The sequence below is a fragment of the Bos mutus genome, chromosome 8, assembly GCF_027580195.1.
Source record: "Bos mutus isolate GX-2022 chromosome 8, NWIPB_WYAK_1.1, whole genome shotgun sequence".
NCBI lineage: Eukaryota > Metazoa > Chordata > Mammalia > Artiodactyla > Bovidae > Bos > Bos mutus.
The window spans coordinates 106,050,674-106,075,468 of NC_091624.1; the positions used below are offsets into that span (position 1 = coordinate 106,050,674).

Here is a 24,795-nt window from a genome sequence, read left to right on the forward strand (position 1 = left end):
CCCGCCTGCAATGCGGGAGACCTGGGTTCTATCCCTTGGTTGGGAAGATCCCCTGGACAAGGGCATGGCAACCACCCCAGTATTGTTGCCTGGGAAATCCCATGGACAGAGAAGACTGGTGGGCTACAGTCCATGGGGTTAAAAAGAGTTGGACACCACTGAGTGACTAAGCACACAGCACACACATATTTAGGGAGAACTGTCTTCATTATGAATTTTCATTTACTCAAGGCTTTTTGTATATCCCTCAGTAGAATTAGCAATGGCACCCCACTCCAGTACTCTTGCCTGGAAAATCCCATGGATGGAGGAGCCTGGTAGGCTGCAGTCCATGGAGTTGCTAAGAGTCAGACATGACTGAGCGACTTCACTTTCACTTTTCACTATGGCAACCCACTCCAGCGTTCTTGCCTGGAGAATCCCAGGGACGGGGGAGCCTGGTGGGCTGCCGTCTATGGGGTCGCACAGAGTTGGACATGACTGAAGTGACTTAGCAGCAGCAGCAGCAGTAGAATTATAACATTTCTTCCTAGAGATATAGATACTTAAGTTTATTCTTGGTTGGTTTTTCCCTACTGTTGTAAATAGTGATTTCCCTTAGGTGGTTGTTTGCATATATAAAGCTATTATTTTCTGTATATTTACACAGACATACACAGATACATTTAATCCAAGCAACTTACTGAATTTCTTATTATTCATAGCAGTTTTTCAGTTGGTTCAACTTGAATTATTCAGGTAGGTATATGGTAATACTATTTGCAATCAATGAAAAATCTCTCTCCTCCTTTCCAGTTATTATATCTCTTATATTATCTCTTGTCTAACTAAATTGACTGCTATCTTCAGAATAGTCTTTTTAAAAACGATTTATCTATTTGGCTGCTCTGGGTCTTAGTTGCGGCATGTGGGATCTTTTAATTGTGGCATGTGATATCTAGTTCCCTGACCAGGAATCAAACCCAGGCCCTCTGCACTGGGAGCACAGAGTCTTAGCCACTGGACCATCAGGGAAGTCCTCATCATAATCTTAAATAGTGTGAAATCAGCTAATGGGGAAATTCCTAGAACTGTACTTATTTTGGTACGTTAGCCTTTGAACAGTTACTCTGTTGTGTGATCTTTATTATTTTTAATGCTAGCATTTATATGTGTCTGCACTTTTCTGGTTTTGTGTGTGTTTGTGTCGGAGAAGGCAATGGCACCCCACTCCAGTACTATTGCTTGGAAAATCCCATGGACGGAGGAGCCTTGTAGGCTGCAGTCCATGAGGTCGCTAAGAGTCGGACATGACTGAGTGACTTCCCTTTCACTTTTCACTTTCATGCACTGGAGAAGGAAATGGCAACCCACTCCAGTGTTTTTGCCTGGGGAATCCCAGGGACAGGGGAGCCTGGTGGGCTGCCGTCTATGGGGTCGCACAGAGTCAGACACGACTGAAGCGACTTAGCAGCAGCAGTGTGTTTGTGTGTTATCTTGGTCAGGTTTTGTTGTCAATGTTATTCTAGCTGTATAATCAATTTAAAATATATCTTTTTTTTGTTATTAGAAAACAGTTTTTGAAAACCATTGCAGGATGTGTTCCTTCAAAGTTTGAAGGAAACCAATCTGGTCTGGTGCTTTATTTTTCATCAGAGGTAGCTCTTTGACAATTTTCTCTATTTCTTCTATGGCTATTGGGCAATACCAATAGGCAGAAATTCTGAAATGGACCCCAAATTCCCACTCCATGGTACTAATGTCCTTGTATAATAATATCTTCCCTTTGAGAATAGGAAGGTGTGTGAGTGTGATGGTTTCATTGCTTGATTTAGGTGATGTTATGACAAAGATGAAAGGGTTTTGCGCATATAATCATGGTCCTAGTTTAGTTGACTTTGAGTTAATCTTGAGAGTCCCTTGGACTGCAAGGAGATCAAACCAGTCAATCTTAAAGGAAATCAACCCTGAATATTCATTGGAAGGACTGATGCTGAAGCTGAAGCTCCAGTACTTTGGCCACCTGATTCAAAGAACCGACTCACTGGAAAAGACCCTGATCCTAGGAAAGATGGAAGGGAACAGGAGGAGGGGACAGCAGAGGATGAGATGGTTGGATGGCATCACCGACCCAATAGTCATGAGTTTGAGCAAACTCTGGGAGATAGCAAAGGACAGGGAAGCCTGGAGTGCTGCAGTCCATGGGGTCACACAGAGTTTGACATGACTTAACAACTGAAGTGGAGTTAATCAGAAGGGAGGTTGTCCTCGGAGGCCTGACCTCTCAAGTGAGTCTAAAAAGCCCTTCCTGAAGGCAGAGATATGGGGATGTGAAGTGTGAAGAAGAAAGTTGCTCTGTTATGAGAGGACCAGGGAGGAGACCACAAGGTGAGCACCAGAGCGGGGCTTCTCGCTGGTGAAAGTCCTGTCCAGACAACAACCAGCAATACCCTGGGGGCTCTGCCCACAGCCACAGAGATGGGTCCTGCCAACACGCTGGGTGAACTTGGAATCAGATCTTTGCTGGCTGAGCTTCCAGAGAAGGATGGAGCTGGCCGAAAATTTGATCTCTGCCTTGTGAGCTCCTTAGCAGAGGCCCTGTTGAAAGATGCTGAATTAAGATCCAGAGGCTCTGGGAAAATTCTATTTTAAGCCACTGAGTTTCTGGTAATTTGTTATGTAGCGGTAGAAAATGAATATAGTCAGTTCAGAATTTTTTTGGAAGTCAGTTTTGTCATTTATATTTTGTTAAAAATCATCCATTTCCCCCATAATCTTAATTGTATTTGCATAGAATTGAGCAGAGTAATCTCTTATGATTATTTAAATTTCTGAAATTTTTATTTATCCATTAAAAAATTTTATTTTGCTTATTGAAGTATAGGTGATTTACAATGTTGTGTTAGCTTTAGGTGTACAGCACAGTGATTGTTATACATATATGTATATTTATTCTTTTTCAGATTCTTTCCCATTGTAGTTTATTATGAAATATTGAGTAGAGTTCCCTGTGCTATACAGTAGGTCCTTACTGGTTATCTATTTTATATATAGTGATGTGTATATGTCCAAACTCCTAATTTATCTCTCCCCTACTTTCCTCTTTGTTAACCATAAGCTTATTTCCTATGTTTTTGAGTCTATTTCTGTTTTGCAGATAAGTTCATTTGTACTCTTTTTTTAGATCCCACATATAAGCAATATCACATGGTATTTGTCTTTCACTATCTAACTTACTTAGTATGATGATCTCTAGGTCCATCCATCTTGGTCAGACAGCATTATTTTATTCTTTTTTTATGGCTGACTCGATGGACGTGAGTCTGAGTGAACTCTGGGAGTTGGTGATGGCCAGGGAGGCCTGGCGTGCTGCGATTCATGGGGTCGCAGAGAGTCGGACACGACTGAGCGACTGAACTGAACTGAATGTTCTATTGTGTATATGTACCACATTATCTTTATCCATTCATCTGTCAATGGGACATTTAAGTCGTTTCAGAGTTTATATATAGTGGTGGTGGTGGTTTAGTTGCTAAGTCATGTCCGACTTTTGCGACCCCATGGATTGTAGCCTGCCAGGCCACTCTGTCCATGGAGATTCTCCAGGCAAGAATACTGGAGTGGGTTGCCATGCCCTTCTCCAGGGGATCTTCCCAACCCAGGGATCGAACCCAGGTCTCCCGCATTATAGGCGGATTCTTTTCCAGCTGAGCCACCAGGGAAGCCCAAGAATACTGGAGTGGGTAGCCATTCCTTTCTCCAGCGGATCTTCCTGACTCAGGAATTGAACCGGGGTCTCCTGCATTGCAGGCAGATTCTTTACCAGCTGAGCTACAAGGGAAGCCCCACTTTTAACTTGGTTCATTTTAATTTCATTTTCTTCCTTTTTCTCAGTCTTATCCTTTATGTCCCTCTATCTTTTCAGTACATTCCTTTTTCTTTCGTATTGCTTTCAATGTGACCATTTTTTGGCTTTGTTTTTCATTATATCCCAGTTGTTGCTGCTTATTTTTTTTTTAATCTCCTGCTTTCTTTGAATATTTTGCCTAATCTCAGCAAGCTCAGCATATCACATTGTTTCACAGAATCAATGACTTCATTAACCTCTTTGAAGAATTTATAACAATGTATAGCAGCATGGTTTTGATGACCATTCCTGATCTTTTCTTCCTTTTTTTCTTACAATATTTTAATATGCTATTTCCTTGAAAAGGTTATAATTAATCTTTGAGTAGGGTATGCCCTTCTTAACAATGACAGTAAGCATTCACTTTATGACACAGGATTTTGTGTGTGAGTGAATTCATTTAGCCTTTATTGGCTGCACCCAACAGGAACTAGCTGCTGTTGGGCTGCTTGGATATTGAATATTTTTCCTCCATTTTGCCTCATTAACAGCCTGCTTCCTGCAAATACGGCTGGTCTGTATAGACCTCGTCAGACCTGTCCCCAGTCTGCCATTCACTGCTTCTCTTTGGTGCCAGACTCAATTCTGAGATGCTCTGGCCACCAGCAGTCATTCCTGTTGCTACTATTTCAAACAAGTGCTTGTTGGTTTTCTTCTTAGGATTTCCCCCCAATACTTTGGGGAACTGAGATCTGGTGACTTTAAATGAGATTTGTAGCTGGCCATTCCATCTTCCCTTGCTCCTGATTTACCATAAATTAAAAAAAAATGATTATTTTTTAAAAGTGTATATTATGTTTTGGCTGTGCTGGGTCTTCGTTGCTGTGTGGGCTTTCTCCAGTTGTGCAGCGAGGGGGCTACTTTCTCGTCACAGTGCACAGGCCTCTCATTGTGATGGCTGCTCTTGTTGTGGAGCGCAGGCTCTAGAGTGTGTATGTAGGCTCAGTAGCTATGGCTCCCAGGCTCTGGAGCACAGGCTCAATATTGTGCCCCAGGTGCTTAGTTGCTACACAGCATGTGGGATCTTTCTGGACCAGGGATTGAACCCGTGTCTCCTGCACTGGCAGGCAGATCCTTTACCTCTGAGCCACCAGGGAAGCCCCAATTTATCATCAATTGAATTGATATTTTTCAAAAAACTAATTTTTGTTATTATTATATTTTCCTTCAGATCAGATCAGTCGCTCAGTCGTGTCCGACTCTTTGCGACCCCATGAATCGCAGCACGCCAGGCCTCCCTGTCCATCACCAACTCCCGGAGTTCACTCAGACTCACGTCCATTGAGTCAGTGATGCTATCCAGCCATCTCATCCTCTGTCGTTCCTTAATGAAGACTTTATTATTATTGGTTGCACCATGTGGTGTGTGGGATCATAGTTCCCTGACCAGGAATCAGACCTGTGCCCCCTGCCTTGGAAGCACAGACTCTTAATGGCTGGATCACCAGGGAAAGCCCATCACTGAACTGATCTTACTGCATATGATACTTTCCTTATACACTGTGGTTGGGGGTAAGATATCTGATACTTTTGTCAAGAGTAGGCATTTTTTGTTGTTGTTGTTCCTGTTTCATATAATTTTTGCTGTTGCTGTGAGTGTTCTATAAGAGTAGATCTTTCTTTTCCAGTTTAAAAGTGTAAATTATACTTGTATAATATTCAATCGTTAAACCATAAATACACTTAAAAGTTTTTTGATGGCTACATACTATGTTAAGTGTTAAGTAAATGTTTGTCACTCACTTATGTCCGACTCTGTGATCCCATGGACTGTAGCCTGCCAGGCTGCTCTGTCCATGGGATTCTCCAGATAAGAATCCTGGAGTGGGGTGTCATTCCCTTCTCCAGTGGATCTTCCCAACCCAGGGGTCAAACCTGGGTCTCCAACACTGCAGGCCAATTCTTTACCATCTGAATCACCAGGAAAGCCCAATGTACTATGATGGGAAGGTTTAAATTTAGCTAATTTAGTGAGGTTATTTATCAATTTTGATATTCTGAGTACAAATAATTGAAATCCATGTTCTTGAGAAGCTCTGAAATGAGACTAAGCTCTAGACTATACAGTTTCCTGCACTCTAGCAAATTCCAAATTGATGGCTGTTACCATGTTTGAATAAAAAGCTGAGTGTTCTATACTCAGTGATTAGTCTCTGTTGTGTACATGCAAATCTTATTGAATAGCCATTGCATTTTAAAGACAGTAAAAAATTAAATTTTACATTAAATCATAACAGGAGTTGTTAGCCCCCATATTGGATAAAATTCAGTTGGGAAGAAACTACATTTCTTTTTTAAAGTAGTTTCAGAGAAATAGAGTAGCCACTTTCGCACAGAGGACATAAAATCTATTTTTTTCCCAGCTAAGAGAAATTAGGCTAATGGTTTGTAGAGCAAGCCTGAATTTTGCTCCTTGCTTTGATATTAACTAAGTAATGGCCTGCCTTTGCAGTTATGAAATAGAAATTATATTTTTACCTTGCATTAGTGTTGAATGGAATAAGAAATTAAATTCAATGACCTTTAAATGCTAAGTCATTACTTTTCCCTGCTAAAGGGCCAAATAACAGTTATTACCGGTATAGGAAGACTGGAATGGCCAGGACTTCGGGACACAGGTAGCTCCATGTGAAGCTTTTAAAAATCAGAAAGGGATGCAAAATAAATGGATGCCATCTATTAAAATCTCAGGCATATTTTAGTCTCTTTGAGCTGATGTGTTTATTTCTGTGTGGCAGTATTAAGAATTCTCTTTGTTATGTTCAGTGTGTTTTCCATCTTCTATTTTTTTCTCTGGGGACATTTTCTTCCTAGTCACAGTCACATAGATCAAAGATTCAAAGAAACCCTCCAGGCTTATTTTAGGACTGTTTTTCCCACCCCCCCACCCATGTTAGAGACATTACTTTGCCCACAAAGGTCCCTATAGTCAAAGCTATGGTTTTTCCAGTAGTCATGTATGAATGTGAGAGTTGCACCATAAAGAAGGCTGAGTGCCAAATAATTGATGGTTTTGAACTGTGGTGTTGGAGAACACTCTTGAGAGTCCCCTGGACAGCCAGAAGATCAAATCAGTCAATCCTAAAGGAAGTCAACCCTAAATATTCATTGGTAGGACTGATGCTAAAGCTGAAGCTCTAATACTTTGACCACCTGATGCAAAGAGCTGACTCATTGGGAAAGACCCTGATGCTGGGGAAAATTGAGGGCAAGAGAAGGGAGCAACAGAGGATGAGATGGTTGGATGGCATCACTGACTCAGTGGACATGAGTTTAAGCAAACTCAGGGAGATAGTGTTGGACAGAGAAGCCTGCTGTGCTGCAGTTCATGGGGTCACAAAGAGTTGGACACGATTTATCAACTGAACAACAACAACAGAGAGTCTACACAAGATGGGGCCTGAGGGAAGGGAACAGAAGTGACAACCTGCAAACAGGATTGAGAGCTGGTCTGTAGGACGAGTGTGCAGCATAGAAGGGCCACACAGAAGGGCGTGGAGGCTGCCCCCACCCTGCCTCATCACTGTATGACCCTGGCCACTCAGTTACCTGGGTACACCTGTAAGCCCCCTGGACAGAGGGCAGGGAACTGGGGCACCTGTGTGAGGACAAGGACTCAAGGGGAGTGCCTCACCCCAGGCCTGAACCCAGGAGCTGGGTGATTTGCCTCCGTATGGAGACAGCAATGCCCCTGCCCTTGCAACATGAGCTTTCCCTGTCTCTTATGAGACTGAGAGTTTTTGACAGCAAGGTCTGAATCTGCTCAATCAACTTAATGTCTAAACCATCACTCTAGTCGTTCAGTAAACATAGCAAATAGCATTCATATTAGGTGGACCTACGCTGGATACAGGCTATACTGGATCCACCTGAAATCCTTGGCTCACAGTTGTGTGTGTCTCTCAAAGGCAACTGGGGCTTCCCTGGTGGTCCAGTGGTTAGGACTTGACCTTCCAATGTAGGAGGTGCAGGTTTGATCCCTGGTCAGGGGGCTATGACCCCACAAGCCTCACGGCCAAAAAACCAGAGCATAAACAACAGAAGCAATGTTGTAATAAATTCAGTAAAGACTTTAAAAATGGTCCACATAAAAAAATCTTAAAAAAAGAACCCAAAGGCAGTGTGTTTCTTCCCAAAGGGGATTATGCTAGTTAAAAAAATTATAATTATGCAATTTGATGATGTATCATTTGAATTGATGAAATATTGTTATGGAAAGAGTTGTTGCTCATATCAGAACTAATTTGAGGTGCTTAAAAGATGGAATTGTTTAAAAATTGCTGTCAAATCAGTGTGGGTAAAGTAGTACTAAAGAGTCAGGTAAAAATCATAAAAAAATCAGAAGGGTTCTATGACTGCCTGAAGATAGCTTCCAAGTGTCTTCAGGTTCTCATTTCAGTTTTTTTTAAAAGTCTTTATTGACTTTGTAACAGTATTGCTTCTGTTTTATGTTTTGTTTTTTGGTCACAAGGCATGTGGGATCTTAGCTCTCCAACCAGGGATCAGACCAGTATCTCCTGCGTTGGAAGGTGACATCTTAACCCTGGACCCCCAGGGAAGTCCCTCTCATTTCAGTTTAGAGGAGCCCAAGCTAGGACTCCTGGTGGATGCAAAGTGGATGTGGTTCAGGCATCTCTAGTTTACCCCGACTTGAGGACCCAAATGCAGAAGGAACAGCTTTGGCTTCTCTTGCATTAGAAGACTGTGAATAAATGTACCTTTGTATGTTTTACTTTGGAGGAGGTTTTTTTTTGGACTGTGCTGGGTCTTTGCTGCTGCATGGGCTTTTCTCTATTTGTGATGAGCGGAGGCTTCTCATTGGGGTGGCTTCTCTTGGAACATAGGCTTTAGGGGGCACGAGCTCAGTAGTTGGGGTTTTCAAGAGCACAGGCTCAGTAGTTGTGGCGCATGGGCTTAATTGCTCCATGGCATGTGGGATCTTCTTGGATCAGGCATCAAACCCACATCCCCTGCACTGGCAGGCGGTTTCCTAACCACTGAGCCATCAGGGACACCCTAGAGGAGATTCTTAACCTAAGTTTTTTGTGCGTTTCTGCTTTATCTGATGTTTATGTTTAACGGGTGAAATACCCATCTCGGTTGTACTTGACCTGAAGGCTCGTACTGGGCTTTCTTGCATGTTTCTGCAGGGTCTAGCTTGCAGGGCACATTGATTCACAATGAAGGGTTCTGATTAATATTTTAGAGGGAATAACCCAAAGTCTCAGGAACAGAGCAAAGTCTGGATAGTTAAAATCTCTGCAATAAACAAGGACAGTGATAGATGGGTGTGTTTCCATCTTTTCTGGGAAGGAAAGGAAAGCACGCCTTTAACTGGTTTGCGGTGTAGCTGGAGACGGGTGAGGCAGACAATTGAGGGGAAGTTTCATGGTTTATGATTTGGCATGCTAATTTGATTTGTGAGGTTCTTAGGAGAAATTGTGAACTTTTAGGAGGGGAAAATAAAGTGACTCAGGGAATTAAATGAGTAAAAACTGGAGATCAGTTGAAAGAGGAGAAAAGAACAGGGAGGGAGGCTGGTGAAGAGGTTCCTGTGTATATTCTTAAGTTATTCCTGTGAATATGGAAATAACATATATTCCAAACAATACTGAGGAATTGGAATCAATTAATTCTCCAGGTGGCAACTGGAGAGCCATTTTTTTTTCACATTATCTTTGAATCTCTGGAGCTTAGCCCAGAGTTGGCACACTGTAATCAGTAAATAAATGCCCACTGAATGAATTAGTGACTGATAAAGGCTGAAAGATTGTGAGAGGTAAGTGATAATTTCCTTACATATCTGAACCTTAAGCTTTCGCATGGGAAGGACAAGAGCACATAACAGAGGTGGTCACTTGCTGTTGTTGTTGTTCAGTCACTAAATCGTGTACGACTCTGGAGTGGGTTACCATGCCCTCCTCCAAGGAATCTTCCTGACCCAGGGATTAAACCTGCATCTCTTACATCTCCTGAATTAGCAGGTGGGTTCTTTACCACTAATGCCACCTGGGAAGCCCTTTTGTTTCCAGATGCAACTCCAAACTGAGTACCTGGAATACCACCCTGATGTAAATTAGATGCTCAGTAAAAGCTAGTTGAGTGTCTGACTTAATGGTGCTTTTTCCTCCCTGGCAGCTGGTAACCTAGCAACGTTTGAAAGGCAGCTGGATAATTCTGGGTCATGTGAGAATTCAGATTCATATTAAAAGAGATTGAAGCCTGAGCACAGGGCAGACGGATCATTTCTCTAGAGAGCTCTTTTCCTTGACTGTGTCATGAAATACCACAGCAACGTTTTTGTGGTATGCTGTGCTGGTCTCTGTGTGATGGCATGAAATCTCCTTACCTCGCCAGATGTTAGAAAAAGGAAGGATGTCCAGAGAGACAGAGAACTGAGTTGCCCCCATAGCCAGCATCGTCTGACCCAAAACTCAGCCTTTTAATATAAAGCAGAGGGTTCCCCCCACCTCCACCTCCTGGGTTTTCTCAGTGGCTCAGACAGTAAAGAATCTGCCTGCAATGCAGACCTGGGTTCAATGCCTCGGTCAGTAAGGTCCTCTGGAGAAAGGAGTGGCAACCCCCACTCCAGTATTCTTGCCTGGAGAATTCCATGGACAGAGGAGCCGCCATGGACAGAGGTGGGCTACACAGTCCATGTGGTCACAAAGAGTCAGACAAGACTGAGAGACTAACACACACTTTTCTGGACATATTTTCATTCAGCCACAGAATCTTGTCATAAGCGTCATTGAAATGATTCTTTGGTTGACGCGCAAAGAGCAAGCAAAGATGCCTGATGACAAATGCAGACCGAAATCTTTTGAATGAGAGTTTCTAAGTTTCAGACTTGAAACAATTTCTTTTTGATGATGTAGAATAGACTGGTGAATTTTCAGTTGTCTGTACATGTTCCCAAGACTGGAGGGCTGACCAGTGAGCATCTAACAGTGCTTCCCTTGGTAAAATTAATCACAATTTACGGACTATTTCTCCAAATACAGATATTTGATTTTTTCTTTGACTTTTTAAAATGTCATTGAGCAGAGCTATTTGTAGACAATTCTTTTGATTTATCTCATATGGAGAATATTCCTCATCTTCCATGCCAATTCCAGCAAAACCTGCTTGAGTGTGTTCCCCTCATGTTCCAAGTACTGATAGAGAGGGACAGCAAGCCCAAGGTCAGCCCACAGTGGCGGGAAGGACAGAGGGATGTGTCTGAAACAGGACCCCATAAGACATAGCTGTTGACAAAGCATCTGGCATTCTCATCAAACAAACTGGGGCAACGTAGTCCTGAACCTCTAGCTCTGTTTCCATGGTTTCTAGACAAAGACAGAAGGGCTGCATTCCAATCATAACCTTCAGAATGACAGATAATGGGAGGAAGAGGAAGTGGGGTAATAAAACCCCAGGTCACCCTGAAAAGAAGCATATATAGAAGTGATAGCCACATGAGAGGTTCAAGTTTGTGTTTGTCTTACAAATACCCCTGTGATGTAGAATGCAGATTCCATTCTGCAAACTCTCAGACTTCCCACAGTGCTTTTATCTACACCCGGTTCTTCATTCAAAGTCAGGTATCTCTTTAACACAGGTTTTCTTTTTCCTTTTTTTTCTTTTTAAATAATTTTTAAAAAAGCATAGGGACTTCCCTGGTGCTTCCCCAGTGGCTAGGCCTGCATGCTCCCAGTGCAGGGTGCCTGGGTTCAATCCTCGGTCCGGGAATTTATTAACAGATCCCACAGGCCACAACCGAAGGCCTGGCATAGCCAAATAAATAAATAATAATTCAATAAATTAAAAAGATTGAGGTCTAGCTGGTTTACATTGTTTCAAGTGATTCATAGGTTGTGATAAGATAATGAATGTAGCTCCCTGTGTAGATCCTTGCTGTGTATTTTATATACAGTAGTGTGTGTCTGTTAATCCTGAATTCCAAATGTATCCCTTCCCTGCTTACCTCTTTGGTAACTAGTTTGTTTTCTATGTCTGTGAGTCTATTTCTGTTTCATAAATAAGTTCATTTGTAGCTTTTTGTTTTTGATTCCACATATAAGTGATACTATACAGTACTTGTCTTTTTTTGTCTGACATTTCATTTAGTATGGTAATCTCTAGTTCCAACCATGTTGCTGCAAATGACATCTTTTTTTGTTCTTTTTCTTATGGCTGAGTAACGTTCTATTGTATACATGCACCACAGCTCTATCCATTCCTCTGTCAGTGGACACTTAGGTTGTCTTCATGTCATAGCTATTTTAAATGGTGCTGCTGTGAATACAGGGGTGCATGTGTCTTCTTGAATTATATTTTTGTCCAGATACATGCCCAGTAGTGGGAATGCTGGATCATACAGCAACTCTTATTTTTTTGTTTTTTAAGGAACCTGTCCATATTGTTTTCCCCAGTGTCTGCAACAATGTATAATCCACCAGCAGTATTAAGAAGGTTCCCTTTTCTCTACACTTTTTCCACTCTTTATTATTTGTACAATACAGATTTTTCTTAATAGTATTTTAAACCTAAAGAACTCATGAATTAAGAGAATATAAAAACCAAAAAAACTCTTGAACTGTGAAAAGTAAAAAGCATACTTTGACTTCTGATGATATTGCAAATGTAGCAATGCTGTATTTTCTTTTACTGCTGGAGTCAAACGCAATTTTCTGTTTTTCCAGTGGAAGGAATTATTGTAATTCTTTCCAGCTTTGGACCACATCTGATATTAGCAGTATTTTGCCAGAGTCAGCACAGAGTTCGCGGCTATGCTCTTGGGCTATAATGAAGACACGCTCCTCTGTTCAGTGAGAGGAACCATTAACTAGAGACTAACAGGGTAACTGTGAACTTGGGAATGGTGTTGGCAGATATGACTTGGGTGAACGGACAATTTTATGTTTCTGTATTCTCTGCAATTGAGTCAACCTGAGCATTTTAATCCCTAAGCAACACCAGGTAGTTTATTTAATCTTTACAACTTAAAAAAATTAATGTAAAAATCTTTAAAACTTTTAAGTCTCAGTTTCTTCATCTATAAAATAGAATAGTACCAAGTTCTTAGAGCTGTGGTTTTAAAATATATAATGCATGTAAAGCACTTGGCCTAGCATTTATATATCACATATCATTGAATAAATTGTGTAAATGTACCTATACAGAAGTTTGAGAAAACAGTGCCTAAGGTGTGAAATTAGATGTGTTTCAATAATGGTGAAAAGAAGCACTAATTTAGTAAATAGTGTTCCCAGGTTTATTGCCAGCAATCAGATTGAAAATTCTAGATGTGCTGAAGCCTGCAGTCATGTCTCCTGAGTTTCTCTTTGGGGATATTTATTTTATAACACTTTGGAGACAACATAACATTTCTGTTAACACACTGAATATGGTTATTAAAATTGAATAAAAACCAGTTTTATCAATTTCTTTTATGCATAAATTCAAAAAGTTTAGCTAGACTATTAGGTTTGATTTTTACTGTATTCAGGATACATTTTATTTTAGCAAGAATTGGTTTGACTTTATAATAGAGGTAATTAAGAGCTAATTTATTTATTGAGATTTCGGTATGGTAAATTTTGTGAGAATCACTATCTTCTGTATGAATAATGACAAGGAAAAAGGAAAAAAGAAAACCTTTTGCATAGTTTATTTTGCTTTGATTATCTGATCTTCATATGTTGTAGTAAATGTTGTCATTTACAAATCCTGAAATTTGATATGCTATTATATATTTATGTATCATATATGTGTATATCAGAATATATGCATGCATATATATGTAATAAAGGCTTCCTGGATGGCTCAGTGGGTAAAGAATCTGCCTGCCAATGCGGGAGAGCAGGTTTGATTGGAGAAGGACATGGCAACCCACACTAGTATTCTTGCCTGGATGATCCCATGAACAGAGGAGCCTGGTGGGCTATAGTCCATGAGGTTGCAAAGAGTCAGACCCAACTGAGCGACTGAGAATATATGTAATAAAGGATATAATTTTAGAAGTACTTATGGTCCAAGCAAGTGGAAACGAAACCTGAGTAGTTTCAGATAAAAATAAAAAACTCACTTGTTTTGGAATTCTATAAAGTTTCAGTTATACATATATACATCATTTAACCATTAAATTGCTCAGTCATGTCTGACTCTTTGCAACCCCATGGACTGTGGCCCACCAGGCTCCTCCGTCCGTGCAATTTTTCTGGCAAGAATACTGGAGTGGGTTACCATTTCCTTCTCCAACATATGTGTTTGTTCTAGAACAAACACAAAGGGCAGAAGCTCCAGTAATTCCATTGCTTTCACCTCCTAGCCACTGTCTGTGTGTTCTGGGGGCCTGAGAAGGAGCGCACGGCCAGCGGAGCAGCAGCGGTGCTCACGCATTGCGTTTCCTGCCTTCAAGTGGGATTCCGGACTTTCTCCTCTGCTTTACTTTGATGGCATGCCTGCGTCTCTCGGAAGCTTCAGGAGGAAGTAGCCTCTCTCAGCCAAAAGCTGAGGTGGGAAAATGACATGTCTGTTTTCGATGTCAATTTACAGCATAGGTCACAAAACGAAATGTCGCCATTCCATTGCAATTGTCAAAAAGAGGCTGACCTAGTGTGGCAAGGGTGCTGATGGCTTACCTTGAAAGAAATTTCATACTGCTCTCCTCCCCAGATCTCCAGACCCGGATCATAGCCACCCAACTCCCAAAACCATTTGCGATCCACGGCAAAGAGACCTCCAGCCATAACGGGAGACCTGTGAAAGGAATAAAACCATCTTTAAAGGGCTCTGAGCATCGGGGACCCGGGCATTTTGCTTGGGGATAAAAACAGCAGACTTTAAGTTTCAGTGGTCACTGCACAGTTTTTCAGTGAGTGCACATGAGTTCTCACGGGGTCTCCAATCGCTCCTGGAACCCCCGTGGGCTTTTAACTTCATAGTTCAGGCTCTCAAGCCACTCACGCCCTGTGGAGCCACACATTAGTTATGTGTGTTTGTCATCAGAGAGAAGTATAAGATGACTAGTGACTGATATGTTGGGAAAATCCGTGGTTTTATGGCTTTTCCTCAGAGTGAAAGAGGTCTTACAGTATCAGACACATAAAAACATAGACAATGCAGTTGTAGACCATAACTTTAATTTAATTTCTCATATGTATTCACCATGCACCTACCATTTCCAGGTTATGTCCATTAACAGACTGCGAGATGGTCAGTTAGAACAAAATAACCAACCAGAACTAGTTATTAGCATGCCGAAGCTGGAGTTTAAACTAAGTCTTTTCACTTTAATGATGTTCTTTTTAAAGTCTACCTTTCTAGGAAATATTCTTTTGATCAAATAATAATTTCAAGTTTTCTGCTCTTGCTAGGATGCATTGCAGTCACATTACTATGTAATGAGGTAATTTATAATCATTGGATTCTGCCCTAAAGTTTTTTTTTTTTTTTGCAATTCAGGAGCAGCTTTTCAGTTTTTCTGTTATTATTATTATTATTTAGTGTTTTTGCCACTGTTTTGCAGTGGGAGCATGAAGTCTTAACCATTGGACTGCCAGAGGAGTGTGCTCACATGTGTGTGTGTGTGTGTGTGTGTGTTTAATATTTATGTATTTGGCTGTGCCGAGTCTTAGTTGTGGCACATGGGATTTTTTAGGTGTGGCGTGTGGGGTCTTTGGTTGTGACATGCACACACTTAGCTGTGGCATGTGGGATCTAGTTCCTTGACCAGGGATCAAACTTGGACCCCTGCATTGGGAGCTGGGAGTCTTAGCCACTGGACCACCTGGAAAGTCCCAGCTCTTGGGTTTTTGAATGTTCACTGTGTGCTGGGCTCTTCTGTGAGATTCTTGTCCAGTTCTTTTGATTAATCCTTACTGCAGCCCTAGGAATACCATCCCTGTGTTCTACTGGGAGAAACAGGATGAGGGAGGGAGGGCCCAGCATCCTCTCTGGGCCAGGATGGTGGTGCCGCTGTGGCTGAACCAGGTACTCTGATTCCAAAGCCTTTGAGTTCTTTACTGCAATACTGTTTCTGTTTCAATGTTTAAAGAGAGTTGATGTTGTTTAGTTGCTAAGTTGTGTCCCAATCTTTGCAATCCCATGGACTGTAGCCCACCAGGTTCCTCTGTCTGTGGGATTTCCCAGGCAAGAATACTGGAGTGGGTTGCCATTTCCTTCTCCAGGGGATCTCCCCGACTCAGGGATTGGACCCATATCTCTGAGTCTCCTGCACTGCAGGAGGATTCTTTACCCCGGGTAAAAAGAGACAGCAACACAAATGTGTACATAAAACATCTAAAGAACACTTTATGCAGACCAAGCAAATCTGTAAAAACACACAGTCAATAAAATTTTTGTGACACTTCTGAAGATTTTTTGGAAACAAAGGATATTTATATATATAAGTACAAGACACTAAATACTGGAGGCATGTTTAAAAATGTCTAAGTAAATAAGACACACCAATTTACAGACTCACTGAAGTTGTGCCGTTGGTAACTTTCTATGATGCTCTAGAGGGACATAAATGTGAATTTATTTAAGTGTGTTGTATATTTCAGAGACTTTGTATGTTACAATGGTACTTGGCCTAATCACTTTAAGATTTTAAAAAATATGTGTATACTCTCTGTAGATGGAAAGATTACAAGACAGGAAGAGGGATTTATTTCTCCCCTAGGAAAGTGAGCAGGATTGAAATAATAACACAAAGGATCTCATGCATTTCAAAAATTCTGTTTGAAATGGAAGTCTTGGAACCAGATGTGCCTTATTTTCGTGATCTCTCCAGCAGTATATTCTCTTCCCATTTTCCATGCCCTGAATTTCAGAGGGAATCACAGCTGTAGCCGGGACAGACTGGCATGGGACCACATCCTGGGGGCAGTTCCTCAGTGATCGTATTTGGTACATCTGTGTCATCTTTGGTTCCATGGGGCTTGGGCTTAAGCGATTAGAAATTCTCAATCCTTAATAATAAATTATAAAACATATTGAGAGATAACCCAGCATGATATATAGTTTGCTTCACTGTTAAAAAAGAGCAATGCGTGCATGCTCAGTTGCTTCAGTCATGTCCGACTCCTTGCGACCATGTGGACTGTAGCCTGCCAGGCTCCTCTGTCCATGGGATTCTCCAGGAAAGAATACTGGATTGGATTGTCATGCCCTCCTCCAGGGGATCTTCCCCACTCAGGGACTGAGCGTGCATCTCCTACATCTCCTGCATTGCAGGTGGATTCTTTACTGCTGATCCATTGGGAAGCCCCAAAAGAGCAATAGTCATAATGGAATTGCACATACCTAATTTGTGAATTCTGGATCTAATGGAGCAGGGACTAATTTAGGTGTGTGGGAAGATGATGCGTCCAAGTGTTGGGGAAATTAGGATATTCAGAATGCAGCTGGGTATATATGGTCTTCGACCAGAGATACGGTCAAAACTGGAAGTGAACTTGGTTAACATCAGTTTAAACAGAGCAAGAAAAATCATTAGAATGTATGAAAATATCCAGTAATATTGAAGGAACATGGCATCGAGCTGTGTTTATTTTGGCCAAAATACACCTGCATTTCAAAAAATTACAAAAAGAAATTGTCAGTTCTACTCAGTCTGGACCACAAATGGAAAGATCTTAAGTCCTACCAGTGTATTCTCATTTGACTGTATGAAACATGAGACCAGAGTGCAACAGAATTTACACTGTGCAGACTACATCTCCCAGCTAGAGTTACTACTATTATAGATATGGAACCAGTCTACATATTGGGAAGAGAACATCCTAGATTGATATTTTTTATTGTAAGTGATTTGTTGGAGACACAACATCTTGTGTTTCTTGATGAGTTTATAAAAAACTAAACGGGATGTATCTGGTTAGTTTGAGGCATAATAAAATAAATTCATATGGACCCCCTTACCTTCACTGATGTTGTTTCCAAGCCCTAAATTAGCCTCTCCTATCTTGATTAGTGTGAATGATCGGTATGAAACAAGCCTTTTGTTTGTGTCGTTATTCATATTTGTCCATTAATCTTTTGAACAGTGTAACTAAGGCATAGTTGTCATGCAATGAATTGCAAATATTTTAAATGGAAAAGTTGATAGGTTTTGACTTATGGATACCCCTCGGTACCATCATTACACTTAGGAAAAAGTAACACATCTATCATGCCTCCAGAGTTTCCTCATTGTATCCCTCCCTCCCTCCTGACCCTCTTCTCATCCCTTTCCTCTAGGATGTAACTGATTTCTGCCTCTGTAGATGAGTTTGAATTGTCTAGAATTTTATATAAATGAAATCATACAGTATGTACTCTTCTTTGGGAGTGTCTGACTCCTCTCATTCATGTCTTTATTCTGAGACTCACTCTTGTTGTAATGTCTGTTAATGGTTTCTTCCTTTTTGGTTGCTGAGTAGTATTCCACTTGCATGGATATACTGTAGTTTGATTATCTATTTGCCCACTGATGAACGTTTGGGCTTTTTTCAGCTTGGGGCTATTACAAATAAAGCTTCTATGAGTTTTGTGTGCTAATCTTTGTGTGGATATATGCTTTCATTTCTCTTGAGAAAAAGCCTGGGAGTGGAATGACTAAATCATGTGGTAGGTATGGGTTTAACCTTTTAAGAAATTGTGAAACTCTTTCCCAGAGTGCTTGTAACTTTATATTCAAATACCAGCTGTATTTGACTTCCAACTGCTACATATCCTCATATACTTGACATGGGCAGTTTGAAGTTTAGTCACTATAACAGGGGCATGCTGCTGCCGCTAAGTCGCTTCAGTCGTGTCCGACTCTGTGCAACCCCATGGACAGCAGCCTACCAGGCTTCTCCATCCATGGGATTCTCCAGGCAAGAACACTGGAGTGGGTTGCCATTTCCTTCTCCATAACAGGGGCATGGTGGTATCTTATTGTGGTTTTGTTTTGCATTTCCACAATGATTAATGGTGCTGAGAAAATTATGTTATTCCTTTATTTTGCCTAGTCAGTCTGGCTAGAAGCTTATTGATCTGCTTAAAGAATTAACTTTTGGTTTCATTGATTTTTCTCTATTGTTTTCAGTTTTATATTTCATTGATTTCTCCATGGTCTTCATTAGTTTAATTATTCTACTGACTTTGTACTTTATTTTCTCTTCTTTTTCTAGTTACTTAGGGTGAAAGCTGATATTATTGATCTGAAATTTTTTTTCTAATAAAGCTATTTAGTACTATAAGTCTCCCTTAAATACTGCTTTAGAAGAATTCTACAAAAAAATGATATGCAGTGTTCCCATTTTCATCATGTTCAAATACTCCATACTTTCTCTTTTGTTTTCTTTCTGTGACCTATGGGTTATATAAATGTATGTAATTTATTTTCCAACTATTTGGGATTCTTTTTGAAGGTCTTTCTGTTATTGATTTACATGTAATTCCATTGTGGTTAGGGAACACAGTTTGAAAGACTTGAATCCTTTTAAATTTATTGGGGTTTTTTAATGGCTCAGAATGTGATCTATACGAATGCATTCTGTTGCCATTGAATGGAGTGGTTTATAAATATTTATTAGGTAAGCCTGGTTGATAGTGTTGTTCAAGTCTTCCATATTCTTATTGATTTTTCTGCCTCCTTGTTGTATCAATTACTGAGAGGGATATTGAAATCTATGCCTATAATTCTGGATTTTTTTATCTCTTCCTCTGTTCTATCAAGTTTTTGCTTCATGCATTTTGTAGCTCTATTAATAAGTGCATATATATGTGTAGGAATTTCATGTGCTCTTGATGAATTGACCTCATTCTCATTACAAAATGACTCATCACCTCTGGTAATATTCTTTACTCAGGCATTGATCTTGCTTGGGTATTAGTATAGCCATTTCAGCTTTCTTTAGATTTATACTCTCAGAACACTAATATTTATACCTGTTAGGCCTTTTTACTTTACTTTTTAAACTATTTGTGTCTATATTTAAAGTGGTTTTCTTGTTGGCAGCTTATACTTGAATCTTGCTGTTAAAAGTCCCTGCTTTTTCATTGGGATGCTGAGATTTTAATCTATATTTAAAGTGGTTTTCTTGTTGGCAGCTTATACTTGAATCTTGCTGTTAAAAGTCCCTGCTTTTTCATTGGGATGCTGAGATTTTAATATGATTATTCATGTGATTAGGTTTAAAACTATTATCTTCTTTGCTTTCTGTATGTCCCATCTGTTGTTTCCTTTTCCTTCTTTCCCTATCTTTATGGTTAATTGAATATTTTTCATGATTGCATTTGGTGCTTCTCTGCCTGCGTAATAAATTTTTCTTTGAGATACAGAACTTTTTGGATGCTGGATATTTTGAACGTTTTTGAGCTTTGTTCCAGGATGCAATTGGAGGTAGTTTGACCCTTTTGCGAGCCTTAAGCAAGGCATTATCTACAAATTATTCACACCCTTAAGGCAAGACCCTGTGTGTGCTTCAATCAATGTCCTGCGATCATCGGGTTGTTCAGTCTGATGGGAACAGACTCTCTTCTCCGCCTTGGATGCCTTCTGGCCACTGTTACTTCTAATTCTTTCTAGTGGTTCTTTTGCATTTGTGGGCAGTTTCTTCTCATGCACAGGCTCTTGTCAGTCTTCTGCGGAGGACTCAGGGGGTACCCTCGGGAGCTTCTGCCCTTGAAATGTCAGCTGCGCTCTTCTCCCCAGACTCTTGGCTCCACATTGACTTAGGCTGGCCTCACCGGCTCCCCTCCTTACACCGCAACCTGGAGACTCTTTCAAGTAAGTAAGCTGGGGATGAGTCCAGGTTTCACCCAATTGTTTCCCATCTTTCAGGAATCAGTGTCCTTCATTCCCAGACGTTTGGTATCTTGAAAACCACTGTTTCATGTGTGTTTGTTTCTTGTTTTTTCAGATGACAGGGTAAATCTGGGCTGTATTACTCCAACTTGTTCAGAAATGAAAGTCTGAAAATCTACCCATTAATCTTTGTTTTAGAATATTTTAAAATATGTATTTTTAGTAGATGATATCTTTGCGTGTTTACAAAGAATTTTGCTCCTACTTCTGTCCCCACCATAAGTTTTCCTTATGTATCTTTTCGGAGATATTTCATAGTCATATAAGCAAATATAAATCTATCTTATTTTTCTTCCTACTCTATGAAAATGGTTGTATGCTACATCCAGTGGTCTTTACCTAATTCTTTTTAAAACTCCCTAACATATTTTTTTGTGTCTATTTTTATTTATTTGGCTGTTCTCTTAGTTGTGGCATGCCAGCCTTTAGTTGTGGCGTGTGGGATCTATTTCCTTGACCAGGGATTGAACCCAGGTCCCCTGCATTGAGAGCCTGGAGTCTTAGCCACTGGACCACCAGGGAAGTCCCGTCCTAACGTATTTTAATGGTCATGTCATATTGAAAAGAGCTTTCTTGTTTTATTTCCTAACATTTGCTCATTATTCCATTATGCACAAAGTTGTGTATCTATGTATATGGTGAACATGTAGATTATTTTCACTCTTTTCCTATTTCAGAACTTCTGCAATGAATAATGTACATATATCATTTCCATGTGTGGGAGTAACTTTTTAGGAGAAATGCCTAGAATTTTATATCCTGGTTTGTTATAAAGAGTAAAACTGTAGAAACTGATTGACTTTTCCACTTCTGGAAGCTAAAGTTTCATTGTGAATTGTGTCCTAACCTGACACTTTAGTTCAAGTTTCACACCAGTCCAAATGCAACGATTTAGGGTCTGATAAAATTAGAGAAGAGTCAGATAAAAGCGGCAATTCTGCCGAGAAATTACAGATCTATCATAAAATATTAGTATCTGTCAGTCTACTGGTCGATTTCGCCAAGGAAACATCATTCTTGTGATAATACTTGGAGAGGAATTGTTGAAAAGCTTTCCAGGGTAATTCGTTTTTCAAAAAGGAAAGAAAGAGGAATAAAGGATGGGTTTGAGGCTGGAAAAGGCTCCGTGCTGGGAAGGAGAATAGTAATAAGAGGAGGAGGGAGGCCAGTGCTGCTGGCACCAGAGCATCCAGGGGTGCAGGGCATGCAGCATGGGCGCTCAGAATTCCCGCTGGTCCATGAAATGGGCAATGCCAGTGCAGCACGGATTATCCCTAAATTAGTCTATAATTGTTCTTCCACCTGGATGGCCACCACCCTCTCACTTCAAGCACAGAGTGAGCCAGGGCACCAGCCCAGTGTTTCTTGTGGTTTGGCAGGAAGAATCTGCTCAAAGGCTCATAGAAGCTTGTCCTTCTAATTCTTGTCCTTCCCCGCTTGAGATCACAGATGATGCCCAGGGAGGAAGGGAGAGGGGAGAAGGTAGACCCCCGCAGAGCTGTCATCCCGGGGTGAGGGAGTCCCCACCCTGTGCTGTGAAAGTGCCACTGGGGTATACAGGGAAGATACCTACTCCCCACCTCCGCCCCCCCCCAAAAAAAAAAAAAAACACACAGTTCTTGGCTTTAACAAACTATCCTGTGTGGAATTCCCAGAACTGCTGGATTCAAAACCAATGGCTTGCCGCCAAGGTTCTTGGTGGCCACCCCAGTGGATTGGTAGCCATGGTCACAAGGACAAGTGTGTTGGTTTGGCCTCATTGGATTCTAGAATGTTTGTCTTCCTGGAGAAGAAGGGACTGCCATTGTAAGAGAGACTGAACTTCCTGCTGCTTTTGTGCAGGGAACTCAGAGCTGGATTCTGGGTGGGTTGAAATCCATACCTCATCACACAGATGGGAGTTAACTCTTGTGCAAAGTTTTTCAGTGACATCAAGAGAAGGATAGCTTTGTTCCCCATAGATTAAAAAAGATTTCATTGTTGCATTGTTTTCTCATCAGAGAAAATGGAGAAGCGCTGTTGATATTTTTAACTTATTCTTCTACTTTCTTGGTGGCTTAGACTTCCCTGTTGGCTCAGACAGTAAAGCGTCTGCCGGCAATGCAGGAGACCTGGGTTCGGTCCCTGGGTTGGGAAGATCCACTGGAGAAGGAAATGGCAACCCACTCCAGTATTCTTGCCTGGAAAATCCCATGGATGGAGGAGCCTAGTAGGCTACAGTCCATGGGGTCGCAAAAGAGTCAGACACGACTGAGCGACTTCACTTTCTTCTACTTTCTATTTTCCATTTTAAATATAATTACTTCATGGGAAATAAATGGGGAAACAGTGGAAACAGTGTCAGACTTTATTTTTCTGGGCTCCAAAATCACTGCAGATGGTGACTGCAGCCATGAAATTAAAAGACGCTTACTCCTTGGAAGGAAAGTTATGACCAACCTAGATAGCATATTCAAAAGCAGAGACATTACTTTGCCAACAAAAGTCCGTCTAGTCAAGGCTATGGTTTTTCCTGTGGTCATGGATGGATGTGAGAGTTGGACTGTGAAAAAAGCTGAGCGCCAAAGAATTGATGCTTTTGAACTGTGGTGCTGGAGAAGACTCTTGAGAGTCCCTTGGACGGCAAGGAGATCCAACCAGTCCATTCTAAAGGAGATCAGCCCTAGGATTTCTTTGGAAGGAATGATACTAAAGCTGAAACTCCAGTACTTTGGCCACCTCATGCGAAGAGTTGACTCGTGGGAAAAGACTCTGATGCTGGGAGGGATTGGGGGCAGGAGGAGCAGGGGATGACAGAGGATGACATGGCTGGATGGCATCACTGACTCGATGGACATGAGTCTGAGTGAACTCCGGGAGTTGATGATGGACAGGGAGGCCTGGCGTGCTGGGATTCATGGGGTCGCAAAGAGTCGGACACGACTGAGCGACTGATCTGATCTGAATTGCCCAAAACCCTTCCCACTGGCCTCGTGTCCTGCGATTTCTAATTTATTTATCTTCATACTCTTTGATTTCTTCCAAAATACCGTTACTGATTTTGTTTCCCTGGGAATGTTGACATACTGTAGACATGTTTTACTGGGACTGTGTGTCCGTGTAAGTTTTAACATATTAATTTACTTTATGAGTATTGAACAGGTAATGTCACAAAGCAGGTTTTGGTTTTGCCATTAGGAAGCAACTGTTATCCTTGGGTTGACTTTTAAAATGAATATAACCATGAAGCAACATATTCCTAGAGAAGACTCTTTATTCTTCAGGCCATAGAAATGTGACTTTGCTGAATACCTAATGGAAATCAGTTTTCCATTTTATATGATCGCTATTGAACCAGGTAATGAATATGCTTTCCTTTTTAACTTACAGTAGACTAGTTTACTTTTCCACATCAGTTTTTATTTCCAAACTTTACTGACTTTAAGTTCATGGGGCAATAATGTAAAAATGTCCTAGAAACCTTATTTGGTACCAGTGAAAAATTCCTTATGTTCTCATTTGCAAATGCATTTTTCAAAGTGTGTTTTTGGTTGTTTTTGCTAAACTAGAAGGTGTATCTTTTTTTTTTATTTTATTTTTTTATTTTGGTTTTACCCTGCTTCATGTGGGATCATTGTTCCTGGACCAAGGATCAAACCTATGCCCCCTGCAGTGGAAACAGGGAGTCTTAACCATTGGACCACCAGGGAAGCTCTGGGATGTGGTTCCTAATTCTAGTAACCTAACCCCATGATTCCCACAGAATTCTAAGAAGTTGCTAGTCTTCCTAATATTCTTTATTTAATACATGGACTCTTTCCTCACATTAGAAAAAAAATGGCATTTTAATAAAAAAATCTCTAGAGTATTTTTGTCTACCTACTCTCACTTTCAGAAAGTGTTATTTCACATTTTAATACATCTTGTTCATTCTTTAGGAGTCAGAAGACTAAAAAAAAAAATCCTACTGAAAGATAAACACACATAAAAATTTATTTTTAAAATGGACAATTAAAACTTAGGTCCAAGAACCCAAAGGAAACCTTCAATTTGGTCTCTTAGAGATCTAGTTCTCAATTTCCTTTCACTTTAGTGGTGTCAGTGA

At 40.7% G+C, this 24,795-nt stretch overlaps 1 protein-coding gene across 1 annotated transcript in view; it reads right to left on the reverse strand.

Annotated features, from left to right (window-relative positions):
- GALNTL6 (polypeptide N-acetylgalactosaminyltransferase like 6) overlaps nucleotides 1-24,795 on the reverse strand; it is a 1,507,590-nt gene that overhangs the window by 123,959 nt on the left and 1,358,836 nt on the right. The window contains exon 7 of the mRNA XM_070376153.1: nucleotides 14,512-14,629. Coding sequence (XP_070232254.1) covers nucleotides 14,512-14,629 — 118 coding nt within the window. The remainder of the gene's footprint in view (nucleotides 1-14,511; nucleotides 14,630-24,795) is intronic.